Source organism: Hylobates moloch, unplaced genomic scaffold (assembly GCF_009828535.3).
Source record: "Hylobates moloch isolate HMO894 unplaced genomic scaffold, HMol_V3 SCAFFOLD_11, whole genome shotgun sequence".
Taxonomy (NCBI): Eukaryota; Metazoa; Chordata; class Mammalia; order Primates; family Hylobatidae; genus Hylobates; species Hylobates moloch.
This window is the reverse complement of record NW_026652286.1, coordinates 105039588-105059709: the sequence shown is the minus strand read 5'-3', so window position 1 is coordinate 105059709 and position 20122 is coordinate 105039588. Positions and strand designations below refer to the sequence as shown.

At 43.4% G+C, this 20122-nt stretch overlaps 1 protein-coding gene across 10 annotated transcripts in view; it reads right to left on the bottom strand.

The window, feature by feature from the left end:
* NTM (neurotrimin) overlaps window positions 1-20122 on the bottom strand; it is a 982933-nt gene that overhangs the window by 13245 nt on the left and 949566 nt on the right. For 8 of the 10 annotated variants that reach the window (XM_032167911.2, XM_032167912.2, XM_058446579.1 and 5 more), the window contains 4 exons: window positions 15843-15977; window positions 13448-13568; window positions 9092-9243; window positions 6098-6133 (listed from right to left, as the gene is read on the bottom strand). In XM_032167911.2, coding sequence (XP_032023802.1) covers window positions 6098-6133; window positions 9092-9243; window positions 13448-13568; window positions 15843-15977 — 444 coding nt within the window. The remainder of the gene's footprint in view (window positions 1-6097; window positions 6134-9091; window positions 9244-13447; window positions 13569-15842; window positions 15978-20122) is intronic. The other 2 variants (XM_032167914.2, XM_032167916.2) reach the window with 1 other exon arrangement.

The following is a 20122-nucleotide window of genomic DNA, read 5'->3' as shown; positions in this document are numbered from 1 at the left end:
TGAAGAAAGTCATTGGTAGCTTGATGGGGATGGCATTGAATCTATAAATTACCTTGGGCAGTATGGCCATTTTCACGATATTAATTCTTCCTACCCATGAGCGTGGAATGTTCTTCCATTTGTTTGTATCCTCTTTTATTTCAGTGAGCAGTAGTTTGTAGCTTTCCTTGAAGAGGTCCTTCACATCCCTTGTAAGTTGGATTCCTAGGTATTTTATTCTCTTTGAAGCAATTGTGAATGGAAGTTCACTCATGATTTGGCTCTCTGTTTGTCTGTTATTGGTGTCCAAGAATGCTTGTGATTTTTGTACATTGATTTTGTATCCTGAGTCTTTGCTGAAGTTGCTTATCAGCTTGAGGAGATTTTGGGCTGAGATGATGGGGTTTTCTAGATATACAATCAAGTCATCTGCAAACAAGGACAATTTGACTTCCTCTTTTCCTAATTGAATACTCTTTATTTCCTTCTCCTGCCTGACTGCCCTGGCCAGAACTTCCAACACTATCTTGAATAGGAGTGTTGAGAGAGGGCATCCCTGTCTTGTGCCAGTTTTCAAAGGGAATGCTTCCAGTTTTTGACCATTCAGTATGATATTGGCTGTGGGTTTGTCATAGACAGCTCTTTTTATTTTGAGATACGTCCCATCAATACCTAATTTATTGAGACTTTTTAGCATGAAGGGTTGTTGAATTTTGTGAAAGGCCTTTTCTGCATCTATTGAGATAATCATGTGGTTTTTGTCTTTGGTTCTGTTTATATGTTGGATAACATTTATTGATTTGTGTATGTTGAACCAGCCTTGCATCCCAGGGATGAAGCCTACTTGATCATGGTGGATAAGCTTTTTGATGTGCTGCTGGATTCGGTTTGCCAGTATTTTATTGAGGATTTTTGCATCGATGTTCATCAAGGATATTGGTCTAAAATTCTCTTTTTTGGTTGTATCTCTGCCAGGCTTTGGTATCAGGATGATGCTGGCCTCATAAAATGAGTTAGGGAGGCTTCCCTCTTTTTCTGTTGATTGGAATAGTTTCAGAAGGAATGGTACCAGATCGTCTTTGTACTTCTGGTAGCATTCGGCTGTGAATCCATCCTGGCCCTGGGCTTTTTTTGGTTGGTAGGCTGTTAATTATTGCCACAATTTCAGAACTTGTTATTAGTCTATTCAGGGATTCAACTTCTTCTTCCTGGGTTAGTCTTGGGAGGGTGTATGTGTCCAGGAATATATCCATTTCTTCTAGATTTTCTGGTTTATTTGTGTAGAGTTGTTTATCGTATTCTCTGATGGTAGTTTGTATTTCTGTGGGATCGGTGGTGATATCCCCTTTATCATTTTTTATTGAGTCTATTTGATTCTTCTCTCTTTTCTTCTTTATTAGTCTTGCTAGTGGTCTATCAATTTTGTTGATCTTTTCAAAAAACCAGCTCCTGGATTCATTCATTTTTTGAAGGGTTTTTGTGTCTCTATTTCCTTCAGTTCTGCTCTGATCTTAGTTATTTCTTGACTTCTGCTAGCTTTTGAATGTGTTTGCTCTTGCTTTTCTAGTTCTTTTAATTGTGATGTTAGGATGTCAATTTTAGATCTTTCCTGCTTTCTCTTGTGGGCATTGAGTGCTATAAATTTCCCTCTACACACTGCTTTGAAAGTGTCCCAGAGATTCTGGTATGTTGTGTCTTTGTTCTCGTTGGTTTCAAAGAACATCTTTGTTTCTTTCTTCGTTTCATTATTTACCCAGTAGTGATTCAGGAGCAGGTTGTTCAGTTTCCATGTAGTTGAGCGGTTTTGAGTGAGCTTCTTAATTCTGAGTTCTAGTTTGATTGCACTGTGGTCTGAGAGACAGTTTGTTATAATTTCTGTTCTTTTACATTTGCTGAGGAGTGCTTTACTTCCAACTATGTGGTCAATTTTGGAGTAGGTGTGGTGTGGTACTGGAAAGAATGTATTTTCTGTTGATTTGGGGTGGAGAGTTTCTGTAGATGTCTATTAGGTCCGCTTTGTGCAGAGCTGAGTTCAATTCCTGGGTATCCTTTTTAACTTTCTGTCTCATTGATCTGTCTAATGTTGACAGTGGGGTGTTAACGTCTCCCATTATTATTTTGTGGGAGTCTAAGTCTCTTTGTAGGTCACTCAGGACTTGCTTTATGAATCTGGGTGCTCCTTTATTGGGTGCATATATATTTAGGATCGTTAGCTCTTCTTGTTGAATTGATCCCGTTACCATTATGTAATGGCCTTCTTTGTCTCTTTTGATCTTTGTTGGTTTAAAGTCTGTTTTATCAGAGACTAGGATTGCAACTCCTGCCTTTTTGTGTTTTCCATTTGCTTGATAGATCTTCCTCCATCCCTTTATTTTGAGCCTATGTGTGTCTCTGCACATGAGATGGGTTTCCTGAATACAGCACACTGATGGGTGTTGACTCTTTATCCAATTTGCCAGTCTGTGTCTTTTAATTGGAGCATTTAGCCCATTTACATTTAAAGTTAATATTGTTATGTGTGAATTTGATCCTGTCATTATGATGTTAGCTGGTTATTTTGCTCGTTAGTTGATGCAGTTTCTTCCTAGCCTCGATGGTCTTTACAATTTGGCATGTTTTTGCAGTGGCTGGTACCGGTTGTTCCTTTCCATGTTTAGTGCTTCCTTCAGGAGCTCTTGTAGGGCAGGCCTGGTGGTGACAGAGTCTCTCGGCATTTGCTTGTCTGTAAAGTATTTTATTTCTCCTTCACTTATGAAGCTAGTTTGGCTGGATATGAAATTCTGGGTTGAAAATTCTTTTCTTCAAGAATGTTCAATATTGGCCCCCACTCACTTCTGGCTTGTAGAGTTTCTGCTGAGAGATCAGCTGTTTGTTAGTCTGATGGGCTTCTATTTGTGGGTAACCCAACCTTTCTCTCTGGCTGCTCTTAACATTTTTTCCTTGATTTCAGCTTGGGTGAATCTGACAATTATGTGTCTTGGAGGTGCTCTTCTCAAGAAGTATCTTTGTGGCATTCTCTGTATTTCCTGAATTTGAATGTTGGCCTGCCTTGCTAGATTGGGGAATTTCTCCTGGATAATATCCTGCAGACTGTTTTTCAACTTGGTTCCATTCTCCCCATCACTTTCAGGTACACCAATCAGACGTAGATTTGGTCTTTTCACATAGTCCCATATTTCTTGGAGGCTTTGTTCGTTTCTTTTTATTCTTTTTTCTCTAAACTTCTCTTCTCGCTTCATTTCATTCATTTGATCTTCCATCACTGATACCCTTTCTTCCAGTTGATCACATTGGACACTGAGGCTTCTGCATTTGTCATGTAGCTCTCGTGCCTTGGTTTTCAGCTCCATCAGGTCTTTTAAGGACTTCTCTGCATTGGTTATTGTAGTTATCCATTCGTCTAATTTTTTTTCAAAGCTTTTAACTTCTTTGCCATTGGGTTGAATTTCCTCCTGTAGCTTGGAGTAGTTTTATCGTCTGAAGCATTCTTCTCTCAACTTGTCAAAGTCATTCTCCATCCAGCTTTGTTCCATTGCTGGTGAGGAGCTGCGTTCCTTTGCAGGAGGAGAGGCACTCTGCTTTTTAGAGTTTCCGGTTTTTCTGCTCTGGTTTTTTTTTTTTTTCCCCCTTCTTTGTGGTTTTATCTACCTTTGGTCTTTGATGATGGTGACGTACAGAAGGGTTTTTGGTGTGGATGTCCTTTCTGTTTGTTAGTTTTCCTTCTAACAGACAGGACCCTCAGCTGCAGGTCTGTTGGAGTTTGCTAGAGGTCTACTGCAGACCCTGTTTGCCTGGGTATAAGCAGCAGTGGCTGCAGAACAGTGGATATTGGTGAACCGCTGATGCTGCTGCCTGATTTTTCCTCTGGAAGTTTTGTCTCAGAGGAGTACCTGGCCGTATGAGGTGTCAGTCTGCCCCTACTGGGGGCTGCCTCCCAATTAGGCTACTTGGGGGTTGGGGACCCACTTGAGAAGGCAGTCTGCCTGTTCTCAGATCTCCAGCTTCGTGCAGGGAGAACCACTACTCTCTTCAAAGCTGTCAGAGAGGGACATTTAAGTCTGCAGAGGTTACTGCTGTCTTTTTGTTTGTCTGTGCCCTGCCCCCAGAGGTGGAGCCTACAGAGGCAGGCAGGCCTCCTTGAGCTGTGGTGGGCTCCACCCAGTTCGAGCTTCTCAGCTGCTTTGTTTACCTAATCAAACAACTAACTTGGCAATGGTGGGCGCCCCTCCCCCAGCCTTGCTCCTGCCTTGCAGTTTGATCTCAGATTGCTGTGCTAGCAATGAGTGAGACTCCGTGGGCATAGGAGTCTCCAAGCCAGGTGCAGGATATAATCTCCTGGTGTGCCATATTTTAAGCCCGTTGAAAAAGCGCAGTATTGGGGTGGGAGTGACCCGATTTTCCAGGTGCCGTCTGTCACCCCTTTCTTTGACTAGGAGAGGGAATTCCCTGACCTCTTGTGATTCCTGGGTGAGGCATTGCTTTGGCTCGCGCACAGTGGGCCGCACCCACTGTCCTGCACCTACTGTCTGGCACTCCCCAGTGAGATGAACCCAGTACCTCAGTTGGAAATGCAGAAATCACCCGTCTTCTGCGTCACTCACACTGGGAGCTGTAGACCGGAGCTGTTCCTATTCGGCCATCTTGGCTCCTCAGCTGTTAGCCACTTTTCTACTGCTCTGCTCTCTATTTTACGTCTGTGAATATGCTCACATGGAGGTTCAATAAACACAAGTTGAATCATAGGTTGAATCTGAATAAGTCTATTGACTTCACTTTTCCCATCTATTTCTGTTTCATTTTCTTGCTCGTGGCTCATCGCTGTAGTGCTGCTGTACATCACTAAGGTGAGTAATGCAGCCCTCACTCTTTCTATGATAAAGGTACTTTTTTTCATCTGTCAAGCAGCTTCCCATGTAATGCATTTCTTTTCATCTCCCCCTCCACCTCCAAAGGCTACAGCCAGCCTCTGATGACAGTTTGTAAGGCCAGAATGTGAGGGGATGAACAGGGTGGTGTGGGGTGAGGTGGGGAGAAGAGGTCAGGAGATTGGGATGGAAGGTGGGAGAAGCGTTCCCCTCCCTGGCTTCACTGCTGCCTTCCTGAAAGGCTGCTGCTGTGGTCAGCACAGTCCTTAGGGTGAGAGCAGTGCTCGCATCACACATTGTATTACACTGCTTGCTTGGATGCTTGGTCATAGTCTTAATGAGTCACTCACTCTAGGTTAGTGAGAAAATTGGAAGGGACGTGCAAAGACAGGCAAGAGATTCCGGAGCTATTTGCAGGGGAGGACTGGAAGTGGAAGAGGATGTAAAGGGACTGTGGAGAAGGGGCTGAGAAATGAGTGAAGGACCCCCCTATGACGTTCCACTGAGGAGCGTCCTTGTCTTTCAGTTTATGCCTGGAGATTCAACATGCACCTCACAGTTTTCAAAACCTTTGTAATATGCATTCTCCATTGACTGTTGGAACAACTCTGTAAGGTGTTTAAGGTAGATCAACTGTATTGTAAAGAAGAGGAAATTGAGTCTAAATGAGGCTTAGTGAGTTACCCAAGACCAAAGAACTACTAAATGTCAGGCCCTAAACTAGACCCCAGTGGCACCCCTAGAAATCATTGTGTATTGGCAACCACTCATGCAGTGCCATGCCTATATTCCTCCTTTGGAGAACCTCATGAGCCAGCTGATGCGTTTGACAGAATATCTGAATTATTGTGTGCTTGGTGCCTGATTCTGCTGCTGAGAGGTCATCAATAAGACCCTTGTTATGAAAACTGCTCAGTCAGTTGAAGTAGTCTTCCTATGGGTCCCAGACTCACTCTCTACCCTTTGCCTTTGTGCTGATCTCTGGGCATTGAGAATTTAACAATAAATACTTTTCTTTCTTTCTTTCCCCTTGCCAGCCCTCCTGGGGGAGTGAGAGCAAGGGATGAGCAAAGCAAAGGGAGCTTGAAGGCTCCCTGGCTCCCAATCACCTCCTTCAATAGCCTTCCACATCCTCTAAGACACTTTACAGACAAGAGCTTCGGGTAATGCACAGCAGGGGAAAGGGAGTGGGGAAGGGGGGCTCTGGGATAGAGGGAAGGGGAGACAAAACATAAAGCAAGGAAGATACTGACCTTGCAACAAAGTTGAGCTCGTAGGCTCATTTAGTTCTAAATTGGTTGAGGGACACACAGGAGAGAAAAATGAGAACAAACACAAATATTATATACAGTGCTATATATTTGTCATATATAGTTTGTATACTGCCTTTCACAGACATTTCTGGGGGAATATATTAAAAAAAGGAAGACGGAAACCAAAGGCGGTAGGACAAGGTGCGGCAAGAGAAACGCTGACATGCTTTATGTTTCCATATTGAATGCCGTGGCTGGGAAGGCAGGGAGCTGGTTATGCCATACATTTTCTGGTGCAGTTGGGTTCACTCTTAGCTCATCCTGAGCCAGGCTACCAACTGGGTAACAAAGGACTAAAGTTGCTTTTCAGATGAGACTTGTTTCCCACTTCCCCACCTCCATCGTTTCATTTTAGGACACCACGTTCAGAAATTTTTGCCCCTGGCACCATGGTAGGAACAAGCTCCCCAGAGCACTGTGATTCATGAGTGTGGGAGCAGAACTCTCAGAGGCCCCTACAAGCCCTGTCACCTTAGAGATCAGGTGCTTGTGATGGGAAGGACTAACCTGTTCCCGTTTGGCTTAAGTATTTCCGGACAGCCGGCCTATGGTCTCTTGCACCAGAATTCCTCACTTCTCAATGTCTAGGCCACTTGGAGACAGCGTGCAGTTTATGCACAAGTTGGTGACAAAATGATGATAATTTCGCTGCCTTTCTATAATGCCACAGGAGAATAAACTTCATCAAGAAGTTTGTATATTCACAAAAAGTACATGCTGCTTTCCAACCTGCCCCATGTGTGCTTGTTGGCTTTTAATGGAAACTGACATGGAAAATTCCCTAACAAATTCATATTTGTCAAAAGACCTCATTGATGGTGAGCCTCAATAATGAACCTAGCAGCCACAATAACATCCAGACTATTGGCTGCAAATACTCATCTCACACAGGAATGGGGTTTGCGAGCTCCACAGAACTGTTACCCAGGCAGCATTGCTAACAATGGACTCCTCAGGAATGAGGTCTCAACTGAAGCTAACAAATTAAATTGGTTTCTGATTGAAACATCCTGCAAACTTTTTCTCCCCTAGAGATTTAGCATGTTAAGGCTCCGGGACTTCTGGCATTAAAGAACATCCCCACATGTACCCCAGTCACTCATGTTGGTGTGACCCACTCTTTCTATACATATATGAATACACACTACTACTTTTTCATGTCCTTTTAGAAAACCCTGGACTCCAGAGAGCTGGCAATGGTAGAAACATCCCAGAGGAAGCACAGGGCAGATGCTGATAGACCCATAGGGCAGGGGGGCACGGGAGGTAGACGTTGTAATTGCTACACGTGTGCCTGCTGAAAAGAGCATATTTATGACCTGCGCTTTACTGCTTTCCTTGTCATAAATGTCATCTGTTCAACTCTTACGAGAACTGTTTGCTGCTTCTCCCTATTCTCATCCTGAGATGGCTTAAGGGGAAGAAGCCAGGGAAGTAGACAATCGTGATAAAGCCAACGGCTGAACCATTTCACGCAACCAAGTCAGGAGAGAGTAGGTCAAAGTTGGGGGGTGGCCGGGGGAAGATGACTACCCCTGTGAGGATGAGGACTGCTGTGGGCAGAGAGCAGGACTTGGGAGGGGTTAATGGGAAACTGAGGAGGAGCCTCAGATTTGCAAAGCAAGGGAAGGCGGGGTCTGTTCCTTCCTAATCCTGGTCTCTGTTCATGCAGACAGACGCCTGCCAAAAAGGCCTGACAAATGCGAGGGGCTCTTATGATCATCCCTGTGTGAGAGATGCCAGACACATGAATCACTCAAATCACAGCTCTGCCCCTTCTGAGCCACTGGCTCAGGGATCAAGGGCGGCTTTCTCCTTCCCAGCCCTCTCAGATAAAGCTGGGCTTTATTATTTGTGCCGGGTAGAATGCAGGAGGATGTAATGGGCAAGCAGACATCGTGTGGTGAAGCAGTGCAGCCTCGTGATTCGGAGCAAGCCACATAGGCTATCACCAAGGGCACATGGCTGGGCTATGGGATTATCCCAAAGTTCTCAGAATATAAGGAATTTGTATTCTTGCAAATTATCTGTCAAATGCCTCCCCTTACTTCCCCATCACATTCAAGAGTGCTTGTTAACATGAGGGATTGGGGAAACAGATTTGAAAAGTCTCAAGCTCAAAGAACTTGATGGGGTATGAAGGGATTTGCCCAAAAGCCAACCGGAATTTAATCCTGTGGCCTTTAGGGAGAATCTGCGTTCATCAAGGGATGGAGCCATCATGAGAGGCCCAGAGCCCTGCCTAGTGGCACCATCAGGAAGGCAGGCTCATGTCTGCACAGCTCTCTGCTAGCAGGGGCAGGCATCAGGGTTTACAAGGGAGCTCGCTCACTTTCTTCTGATACCAGTACAGTAGCCAGATATGTGACGAACGCAGGGCTCTTCACGTCCCAGCGACTGGAGACAGTTTAGGAAAAGGGAAAATTTTACACTAAGCCAGTGAGCAAAGACTGAAATAGCAAACGTTCCCCTCTGAGTTCTTGACTATTTATTTTACCCAATTATGATTCCCACAGTCAGTTTAGGAGCCATCACTGAGAAAAAAAAAATCATATGTCATTTTTGGCATTCCAAAGTAAAGTATTCTTCTCCTGTCTCTGGATCTTTTCCATTATAGAATGAAACATGAACATTCTTTTTCGTTTTCCTTTTCCCACTTCTGAGATCTACTTTTATACATGTACTATACATATACTACTTTGTATACGTGTACACTGTCTCTCATTCTTTCTCTTTCTGTCTCTCTACCTCCTCCCTATCTCTCTCTGTCTCCCTCTCTCCATTTCTTTCTGTGTCTCTCTCTTTTTTTTCTTCCCCTCCATGTCCACTGATACTCTGCTAACCTCTGACCCTGGCCTTGAGGGGCCCTCCCACCCAGCTCTCCCGTTCTGCACCCTCTCCCCTCTTTTTGCCCAGCTCAGAGCACAGTCTCACCAAATAGCATGATGCTGGCATTGGTGTGGCCCAGCTTGTTGGAGGCCACACAAGTGTAGTTCCCATAGTCATGTTCAGAGACATTGAAGAAGATGAGTTTTGAGAGGAAAGGTCTGTTTTCCACTTTCACCCCTTTCTTTCCTTCAATCAGTCTGAGAGAAACGAGACAAAAGAAGAAGAAAACAAGATGGTTATGTGTCCTCATAGGAAGAAGATAGGCCCAGGGATTCGTGATCTTCTCCTTGCCCCCCTTCTGACAGATATCATTATAACCACTATTTGATCCACTCGACCACACCACAATGTAGTATTAGTTCACACACAGTGAGTGACACATGTTTCTTGATTTTCACACATGTGCCCAGGGGCACTCCTACCAGAACATCTGATCTCCCTAGCCTCTCATCCTTGCTTTGTAGTCTGACAGCAACACCACAACAAATACCCCCTGCCAGCTGTGTGGCATTCACAGCAATATGATTCACATAGTAGGTGCTCAGATGTATGGACCTGATGATGACAACCATGCAAATGAAAAACTCGAACTTCTGAGTGAGGAATTTGAAAGAAAAATGTTTTTTGAGCACCTGGTAACCTAATTTCTCCTGAAGCACCGGAAGCATTGTATAGATAATACTTAATTTTTTGGCTATGAAGAGGAGAAAAATCATCATTTTCTCATCAGGGGACTCTGAAGGGCTTGGGAGGAGTGATCTGCCCAGACTATTATAGAGGATTAGTCTGGAGGGATTAGAGGTTCCCAATAATATGTCCCTTTAGAGCCAGGACAGTCTCCCTGAGCTCCACAATGGCAGCCCAGTAAGCCAGGAGGACTTGCATTGGTTTAGGGTCCACTAAAGAAATGCCACGGGGAGTTAGTTGGGGGAAGTGAGGTATGCTTATTAGAACCATGGATTCTATTACCAGGCAGATAAAAGGGTAAGGAGAAAGCTGCTATTGGAGTCAGTAGGCACGTATCCTCCTTCTTAGGAAGTTGTTAACAGCAATTCCTATGGCAATCATGGACACCATCTACTTTCCTTTGCAAGATTCTGAAATGTCCATTTCTTAGAATGAGCTTTAGGCCAACATTTTACTTTCCCTGAAACAATTTGTAATCCTTGCCCTGAAGCTGATTCTGTGCTATGGGAAAGATGAATACTCTTGAGGCAAAAATCCCTTCTTAATGAAGGAGCTCAGGGAATATGAACACAAAACTGTTTCCTGTTTAGGGCCTGGCTGGAGCACAACTTGTAGCACGCAGACAATGTCATGGTGGGAGCATACTGGAACAGATTCAGGGGACACGCTTTGGGGCAAATGGATGCTATTGAGAAAAACAGTACTCAAGGCAGAAAAAGAAAGTGAAGCCCACTGAGACAATGATGAGGAAATGCTTTGTGGACCACACAGTGGCTTCAGTATAATGTATTTCTATGGAGTTAGACATAGATGACTCTTGCCCATCCCCGGGTTACAGTATGTTTATGGCATAGAGGGCAGCTGCTTTGTCATTATCTGAAGACCTGTCTCTGTGGGATTACAGAATAATTTTCTCCACTCCCGCAACTTACAGTAACCTTGATCAGAAAAGAGAGGCGGGGTCTGGCTGGAGTTCTCACCCAACATCTGCCTCCAGGGAAGTCAGAAGATAGGGTGGACAGACTTGCCTTGCTTTTCATTATGTAGATGTTCCTCTGGGAGCCTTCCTCTCCAAAAGCTAGGGGCAATGAACTGGCCTGAGTCCACGACTTCATTAAAATGCTAGCACTGTCCAAATGGAATGAGGCATCCGGCTGTGCAGCCAGAGGCCACTTTTACATTTCCAGCTTGTTATGTGCATATTGATCCTCTAGAGGGTGCTGTCCATACCACTCACCAGGAGGATTCTGGGAGCAAGTCAGGCTGATTGATCCCACTGGCCATTTTGACACCATTCCTCCACCATGGGGAGGAAGCTTTCCCATCATAACCAAACTGTGAATGAGATTTCAGCTCTGCAGTGGGGAAGAGACTTCACCGAAAGTAGGCTCCTGCTTGACAGCTCTGAAATGTCTTTAGCTAAATACAGCACAGGGGGCCAGCAGTGCTTTGCAGGCTTTGCAGCTCCTGGGAGGACATGCTGTGCGGGTACACCTCCCCTCCATCCCACACTGCTTCCAGGCCTCAGTTTCTTACGAAAGCTGTGGGCGTTTCACTGGTCAATGCCCCTGTTGGATGGGTGGCCTTCCGTAGGTATAGTATTCCATTCCTCTTCCTTTGTTGGTAACACACACAATAGCGTGCAGTTGAGTCATTTTAGCATGTGGCCAAAAGACTTCTCACCTAACTAACTCTTGAGAAAACTGCCTGTCCTCACCACACAGTTTTCTTTAATCTGCCTTGGAAGTCTGCTTATCTCACTGAAAATGGGAGATGGGCTACAGCTGGCCTTCCCCCGGGCAGACACAATATGCCTTGGGAGACCTACCTGGCAGACCCAACTTGCTGTGACCAGGAGGAAAGGCAGCCCTGTCTCATGCTAGCACCCTGGAAATAAATAAATATATGTGCAGCAAAGGGAAAACTGACTAAACTAAATGAAAAGGAGAGGCTATCAGAAGAACTGAAAGGCAGAAACAAAGCTGCCTGAGCCAGAGGCCTCTGAAGACCATCCCTGGCCCTGCCAGCCTGCTCTGTCCTCCTGGGTGAATGGTGGCAGGGACAGCTGTCCCTATTGTGACCACAGATGCTGCACAGAAGAGAGCTCTTTCATCCTTTTACTTGCCATTGGCCACTTTTGCTTTATTTTCCTCCAAGATTTTGCTTTCCTCTATATATTTTTTTTCTATTTTTCTCCAATAAAGAACTGGAATAATAGGATGCAGCTGATGACTTTTCATTAAGACCTAGACAATTGAAGATTTGGGAACTGACCCCATAGCTCAATAGGTTTTTGGTTTGGTTTGGTTCAATAATTAATTTTTATGCCTCAGTTTACTTCTTAGTACAATAAGAAGGTCGAAGAGGGAATGCATAAGTGAAAGAGAATTTCTAAGTAAGGTAACCATATTTATCAGGAAAACGCACTCCATTCTGCTTGATTCTTCTTTCTTGGAAGAAGGGGAAAGCCAGCTCTATTTCTTGTTTTTCTTCATGAGTTTGTTTTCCTCTTTGTGTCTTAGTTCTTTCATCTGTAAAATGGGCTAGATGAATATAATACATCTCACTAGAAGCTGCCAGAATGTGTCCTTAAAATTTTTTTTTAAAAAAACCAAACACTGCTTTTCATTTGGGAGGATTATGATAAAACCCAGTGAATCTTAAAACGGATTGACATGGTTCTAAACAAAATTCAATTTTCGATCTAGAGACTAGAAAGAGCTTTTGGTGTCTGACTGACCTCATAAGGAAAGAACGCCAAGGCCGGCTGAAGATGTGCACACAGCGTGGGCAGCCATTCACTTGCTCCTGGCCTGCGGTTTCTCATGCTGCTCTCCTTCGCAGAATGCCCTCTTCATTGTTTTTCCTTCTCAGCTTCCTGGCCTCCCTCACTCCTTGCTCTTACTCCACCCCACGTACACCTCAGGACTGTCTCGCATCCCCTATACCACCACCTCTTTTTAAATGAAAATGTTCTGAACATAGGCAGCTCTTGCCCATTTTCCATTGTTCATCCGCCTTAAAATGGCTCTTTGATAACAGCAACTGCCATGGTGCCTGGCTGCACTGAGCTACTGATCCCTGCACTGATATGCCATTTGACAACGCCTGGAAATGATCATCTTCAGTGACTCACAACAAATATCCCGAGGACGCTGTGACAATGGGAAGGAAGGGAATAGTCCCTTTTCTTTTCTCCTACAGTAAAAGAACAACTTGGGCACAAAGGGAGGGCTAAATTGGGTCATGGACTCTTATACACCGCTACTGATAGTGTCTGGAACAGGAGGGGAGACCTGCTAGCTGCAGCTGACTTCTTAGCCACTCCCAGGGCCCCGAGAGCCTTCCTAACTCCTTCACGCAAGCCTGAGAATGTGGCAAAAATAGCTTCAGGCAGAACACATTATGTTCTTGGCCTATAAAAAATGCACAGGCCTTACAATGCTCCCAGTGGCCTTTCCTTTGCGATTTTGCTTTCCTAAAAAAAGTTACCTTTCAGGTCTGTTGGTTGGCCAGTGATAATTCTACATGGTCACATTAAAAACGTAGCTGAAATCCATTAATGTTAAGAAAAGACTTCTTTGCACATTTGCCCCCTATAGAGAGAAGTTCAGAAGAGGATTTTATAGAATTCATTTGCAGCCATGTGGAATCAGGACCCTGGAAAAGTTTCTTCTGGAGATGGGGGTGGGATAGGAAAGAAGGAAGCTTTACCTTTTGTCATCCTTGTACCACTGGAATTCTGCTGAGGGGACTGCTGAGGCTTCACACTGCAGTGTCCCCTTTTGTCCCACGGGGACACCCGTACCCTTAGCTTCTGAAATGTATGGTGGATCTGCAAAAAGAAGATGTCTCATAGCACTTTTTTTTTTTGAGATGAAGTCTCGATCTTGTAGCCCAGGCTGGAATGCAATGGCATGATCTTGGCTCACTGCAGCTTCTGCCTCCCAGGTTCAAGCAATTCTCCTGCATCAGCTTCCCAAGTAATTGGGATTACAGGTGCATGGCACCATGCCTGGCTAATTTTTGTATTTTTAGCAGAGATGGGGTTTCACCATGTTGGCCGGGCTGGTCTCCAACTCCTGACCTCAAGTGATCTGCTCACCTCAGCCTCCAAAAGTGCTGGGATTACAGGGCACTGCACCTGACCTATAGCATTTTAAAACGAAGAAGGCTGCTTCATTTGTTGATTTTGTTTCTCATTCTCTGCCCTGGTTCTGCTTACTTAGAAGGTAAAACTGCTACATAAATTGTACCAGAGAATAAAAACCTTTTTGATGCCGCTCTAAGAAAAAGCTGGGTCTTCCTTTCATGTACTGCTTTTGTTCTCCTCTGTACAGAGTTGAAATGACCATGTACTCAAGCATTTTTTCTGTTTAAACTTTTTAACTTTCATAGGATGATGCCAGGCCATCAACCCTACACTCCACGGGTTGACAGTCAGCACCTTTAATCAGCCTTCTAGAATTTCTGCACACCAGGTTCTTGCCAAAAGTATATAACCTCGAACTATTCAATTCCCATCAAAAGCTCAGTTACAAGAAATAATATTCAAGGAGAATCGCCTGAAGGATATACAGATCAGTCATTCTTGGTATTCTAAAACAGATCCCTGAATCAAGCCAGAGCAGGTGACCCAGCTAGGCCTACGCACTTGGTTTGCATTCATTTGAAGTCTTTACCAAACTACCCTTCACATTCTACCAGTTTATATTACAGGGCATTATGAAAAAGAGCCACAATAAACTGGCTATTCTATTTAATGCAGAAATATTGTACATGATGTTGCTGACTCTCTCCAAGTGCTCTATTATTTGTGGAGACCCTGAAGAGAATTTTCTCCAGGTCTCAGCACCATGAAAAGCAGTGTTTCTCCCAAGCAACTAATTTGCTTTCATCTTATGGACAACATAAATCTTAAAGCAGGCGATGTTTCCCTCTTTGCTTTAGCAAGGCTAAGCCAAATTCTGCACCTGCACCTAGCGGTCTTGTGGTAATATTTCATGTGCTGAGGTTTTCCTAGCTTTCACTCATTTTCCTAAGTGTATTTTTTCTTTGCTTCTGTTTCTTTATGTTTTAAGTTCATCTTTATAAACTGTAAATCCTCTTAAGTCCCTTTGTAAAAACTTGTAATATGATTTTTAAAATGAAAGCATTTTTATACCTATTGCCTTGCTTCTTAAACTGCTTTATATTGACTGGGTTCACAATGTAACACAAACCTAAATCTTAAAGATTGGATATTCTCCTAGATACAGTATCCTTCTCCTAACTCCACCACACCCAAGCTTTGAAAGGAAGTCATCTTGTTTGCCGATTTAGTTATTGAGTTCTATTGCTTCATAAGTCTTCCTGGAATGTGCACAGCAGAGAAAACCTCCAGAAAGTTGTAGGGAGCTAAGTCAAGGTACATAATGAGGAACCCAGAGGGAAAAGAGTGAAACGAGGTAGGAAATTCAAGTAGGATTGATGTCAGAGAGAATCTGGAAGGCTGAGAAAGGAGAATGAGGGGTCCACACAGGGCCTCCCAAACTTTTTGGATTCTGTATCTCTATTAGTAACAAGCAAATTTATTGTTACATCCTCTAAGATCTGTATCATAGCTATTTGTATGTATACCATGCACATCTATAATTGTAAAATAATGAGATATAATAGACATACCATAAATGGAAGTTCTAAACTCCCTTCATACACGCTAGCACATGGTTCCTTGTCCCATTATGGAGATGTCTGGTCTAGACAGTGAGAGGCTCCAGCACAGCTGTATTGTGTGAGTAAATTATGGGAAAATTTTGGATTTGAAGACATGTTTAAAGAACTATGAGTCGAATGCCGTTTAATGATCTCCCAGCCATGCAAATCAAGTTTGGCATTATATTCAGTTGCTTTTGCTGCTTTGTCTTTTAACGTGACACTGTGACACCTTGAAGTGTCAAAAACTAGAGTTTGAAATGTTTGCTCCTGAAAGCAGAGTGTGGAAAGTGGTGCTGCATTCTTCCCACCCTAAGTCAGTAGCTGGCTGTGCCAGTGGGCCCTGGGTGGTGGCTGTGACAACAGGCCACCCTCATGCACGTGCAGGGCAGGTGGTGGTGGTGAGAACACTTACAGTTCACGGTGACCTTTACTCTCCGTACCACGGGCGCGGCCACGTCATTGGAGGCACTGCACTCGTAGTCCCCTGACTGCTCGCGGGTGATGCCCTGAATTTCCAAGTATTCGTCTTCACTCACAAAACCAACCGCTGCAGGAAAACCAGTAACATGTAATGAAATACAAGGAAGAAAAGAAAGACCAAACATGTTCACTTAGAGAACAAAGTATAAAATGGTTATGTATGCAGATAATTTGCCACTTGTAAGTTCAGATTCTGAGGAACTGTGCGGATCATCCCTCCTCCGTCTCTTCTACATATCTGCACCACCAACTTTTCCTTGGCTCCCCAGTGGAACAGCTGAAATGTTTGTGTTCCTAACTGAACAAAGCACAGTGCCTAGAGAATTACTGGTCCCAATAAGTGATTAATAATTTTGACATTTACACTGCCTGTATCTTACCAAGCAGTCGTGCTCTGGGATCTGAGTTAGGCACCTTAACTCTTTCTGATCTCAAGATATCACTTAGAATGAGCCTTGAATATAAAGTTTATGACTGTATCCTTGAGCATAAATTAATTAAAAATGCCACACCAGCAGCTACACACACACACAGGCACACACATGCACCACAAAGGTAGCAGAAACACTAACATAATAAATTTAACTTTCTGTTTTTTGACTCAGATAATTAATTGGATAGGCAGAAATCAATGTGTTAAACGTCGATCTGCTAGAGCTCCTAGGTACAAATCCTAAAGACAGACCAGCAGTGGGACTCCACACTTGATGCCTAACTGTAAGCATGTCAGAAATTCATCAGGCGACGTGGCTGCAAGTCCACTCAGTCCCCTAATCATTGCGGGACTCATTGTCTTTCGTGAAAAATTATGAGTAATAATAACAACGCTTCACATACCAGACTCTGTGCCTGACGTCTGGCCATGAGCACTCAGTTATTGAAAGACCAAGATATTTAAGGAAAGATCAAGATATGTAAGGCTAGAGGAGATTTTACAGTCCTCGCCCCGAGGCACCTGAGCCTTAGCTTCCTTGCCAAAAGACAATGAAAAACAAAAGTTGGGCTTACATCCCAAGTTATCCTCCCTTATCTCTTAAATGAGGGTAATTAGAAAGATAGCATCCTAAAGCTGGATACCTTTAAAAGGAAGGAAACGAGGTGCTAGTAATTAATGATTATTAGCAGACAACAGGCATAAGTTAAGACTGTCCCTAGCAATTGAGAAGCATTTTCCCAAACGTAATATACATACAATCCTAATACCTCACAGGGTCACACAGGGCTATTTAGACTAACACATGAACATGCCTACATACGTATGTACACACTCACATGCGAAAGCACTCCGAAACTCTCGTGTGCTGCCCACCTGTTGATTTAGTTATTAATCCTGTAATCTGGCTGGAGGCACAGCTTCAGGGGGTGTAGAACTGTATTAACATGAGTGGCCCAAGAAATGGAACAAAGGAACATTTCTCTCCAGGTCATAAAACCCTTCTGTAATGACACATGTTTCTGCTGGCCCAGAGCATGAAAACAGTGGCTGTAAAAAACCGATACAACAAGGGATGATGCGTGCAGTATGTAAGGGATGATTGTATGTGTCGTTCCATGACAGTGTTGAAGTCACTGTTTTGTCAAGATAACCACAATAACAATAACAACAGCAACAACAATAAGACCATGGTCTTGTGAACAAGGGCCACTGCCTTGTTCCATTTAATCAGCACTCTTTGGCCATGATAAGTCTGTGCCACTGCCCAGCAGTAGGCCCAACTGGGGCCTCACCTCATACATCTTCGTGCCATATGCAAACTACACTATGTATGTACAGAAAGTTTCTTGCCTCTGTTACGTACAGAAGAGGAAAAGAACAGCCTATGTCCATTACAACAAACAAGAAAGAGATATTAAATTCACAAGACAAAGAAGGAATCTGTTCATAAGTAGAAAACACGGCCAAAAAGACCAGGATATGAAGAGGACAAACAACATTAACCCAAATAGACTCACAGTTCCTACCAGTAAGACACTTCTAATGGTCTCTCAGTAGCCTTTATTAATATTGTTTGATAAGCATCTTTAGGGGAAAGGTACTAACCTTGATTTGAGGATGGGTGGAAGAATTGAGAAGAGCTTTAAATGAAGAATCTGTCACTCCTCTTGTGTCGTCCTTGCTTATTTGCTACCAACCACGGGCTTACATTTGTCAGATCTTCCCCTGCCAGAATGCTATAATTACTGTGCCAAGCATCTCGGAGACCAGTGTCACACTTAATATTCCCATTAATTTTAAATGGTAGTCCTTGGTACATATGTGTGGCAATTGGTGTCATATTTTAATTAGGCTTGCCCTACACCATCTGAAATTAATAACAGCTCGATTTACCAGTGTAATTTATAAATTAACAGTGCCGCAGCATTAGGAAATAAATTAGCTCTGGACAGCTGTTTCTGGATTGAGCTCCAGGGTCGGAGCAGGGACTGGTAGGACCTCAGGTCTCCTGGGAAGCTGTGTATTACATCACCAAAGTGGGGAAACAAACAAAAAGACAGAGGTTCTCTGGATCTCTTGTGTTCTCCAGCTAAAGTTCATGCATCTGTTTCAATTCCATAATTCAAATATGCTCTTTTGTGGCCACAGCAACATGTGCAGGGGCCAACTTGTCACAGACATCCAAATGGAAAGGCCTGTTGAGGGCACGACAGTCCTGGACTGAAATGCAGTTACACAAATATTAAGGCAGTCAAAATCGAGAACTCATCAGTTTTCTGTGGGGACATGGGTGCCACATTAATTTATGTGTAGTTTTGTATATTTATGTCAGGTGATCTTGTGTAGGAAAGGACGTTGGATAGCTCAAGTTTTGGGGAAGGCATATGGTCTCTACTGATCCAAATTTCTAATTCCAGAGAAAGGAGATTTTGCCTCAAGTCATCCTGTAGGAACAGAGAGGCTTAATCCTACCTTCCTATGTTCCCTGGACCAAATGTGCAATCATAGAGAAACCACGATGACTTCATTGCTCACCGGTTATTACATGTACACTTTTTGATTAAGTTGGGTAAGGCATGTAAAAAGTGACTTGTACATAGTAATATGCTTAATAAATTTCAGCTTTCATTGTCATTATGCTCACTTTTCTTCTCACCCACCTTTTTCTCTACTAGAGGCATATATGGCAAAACCAGAGAGAAAGTTGGTCAGTTTAAACTGTGAACCACCCAAAATCAGGTTCCTGAAGGAGACGCCTCAAACAAACAAGCCCCCAAAAACACTAAACTGAAATCTGAGTTTCTAGAGTTAATAAATCAAGGAAAAGTTTCATTTAAAAGCATTTGTGCTGTGGCTGTGAAGTGATCAGTGCTTTATCACTAGCGTGAGGAACTTACAAAGCATATTGGGTAAAAAAAAAAAAAAAAGCAAGCAAGCATAGTTTTTAAAGTGCTGAAGGATATTCTTGGTTAAGAGACATCAGTGGGGAAGAGGCAAACCACTTGATGAAACCCTATGAAAAGAAACTCTTCATGGTCAACAGCTTCTCATTATAAGTCTGCTTTTTCTTTCTGTAAAGAAAATGCATCCTCGGGTGGAAATAACACACTCATCTTCCTGAAATATCCCCTTCATCATGGTCCACTTCTTCAGACACTAGAAATGGCTCCTTATTTTTCTGTCACATCAAACACAAACTCTACTCCCTTGTCATCAAAGCCCTCCATAAAGTAGCCCTGATCTATTCACCCAAGTTTATTTTGCATGAGTGCTATGAAGAAGGCAACAGATCATCGTCCTAAGAGGCAAAAGTTTGGGATCAGAAAAAGCCAATTCTCTACCCTCTAGTTTCATGATGGGTTAGGTCACCTAACTCCTCTGTACCACCGTATCTTCATCTGCACAATCAGAATAACGTTACCTACTTCTAGGGTTGCTGTGAAAGACAACACGTGGAGTGCAGTAGGGATACTGAAGGGCCCAGGAGAAGCTCTCTGGAGAACTTAGTCTAAACAACTGGTATACCACACCACCACTATCACTGCTGCAGCTCTCCTGCCAGGTCATGCTAGTTCTCATCCTGGACCAACATGATGATTTGTTCTTCACAGACTGCTTTTTTTTTTTTTTTTTGTCACCTAGAAAGCTGTGCCCTTTTGGTCTATCTAAGCAAATACCACCTTTCTTTCAAATTTTAACTCTTCCTTGCAAACACCCTATTATGGGTTCAGTTGCGTACTCCCAAAAAAGGTATGTTGAGATCCTAAGTATCAGTA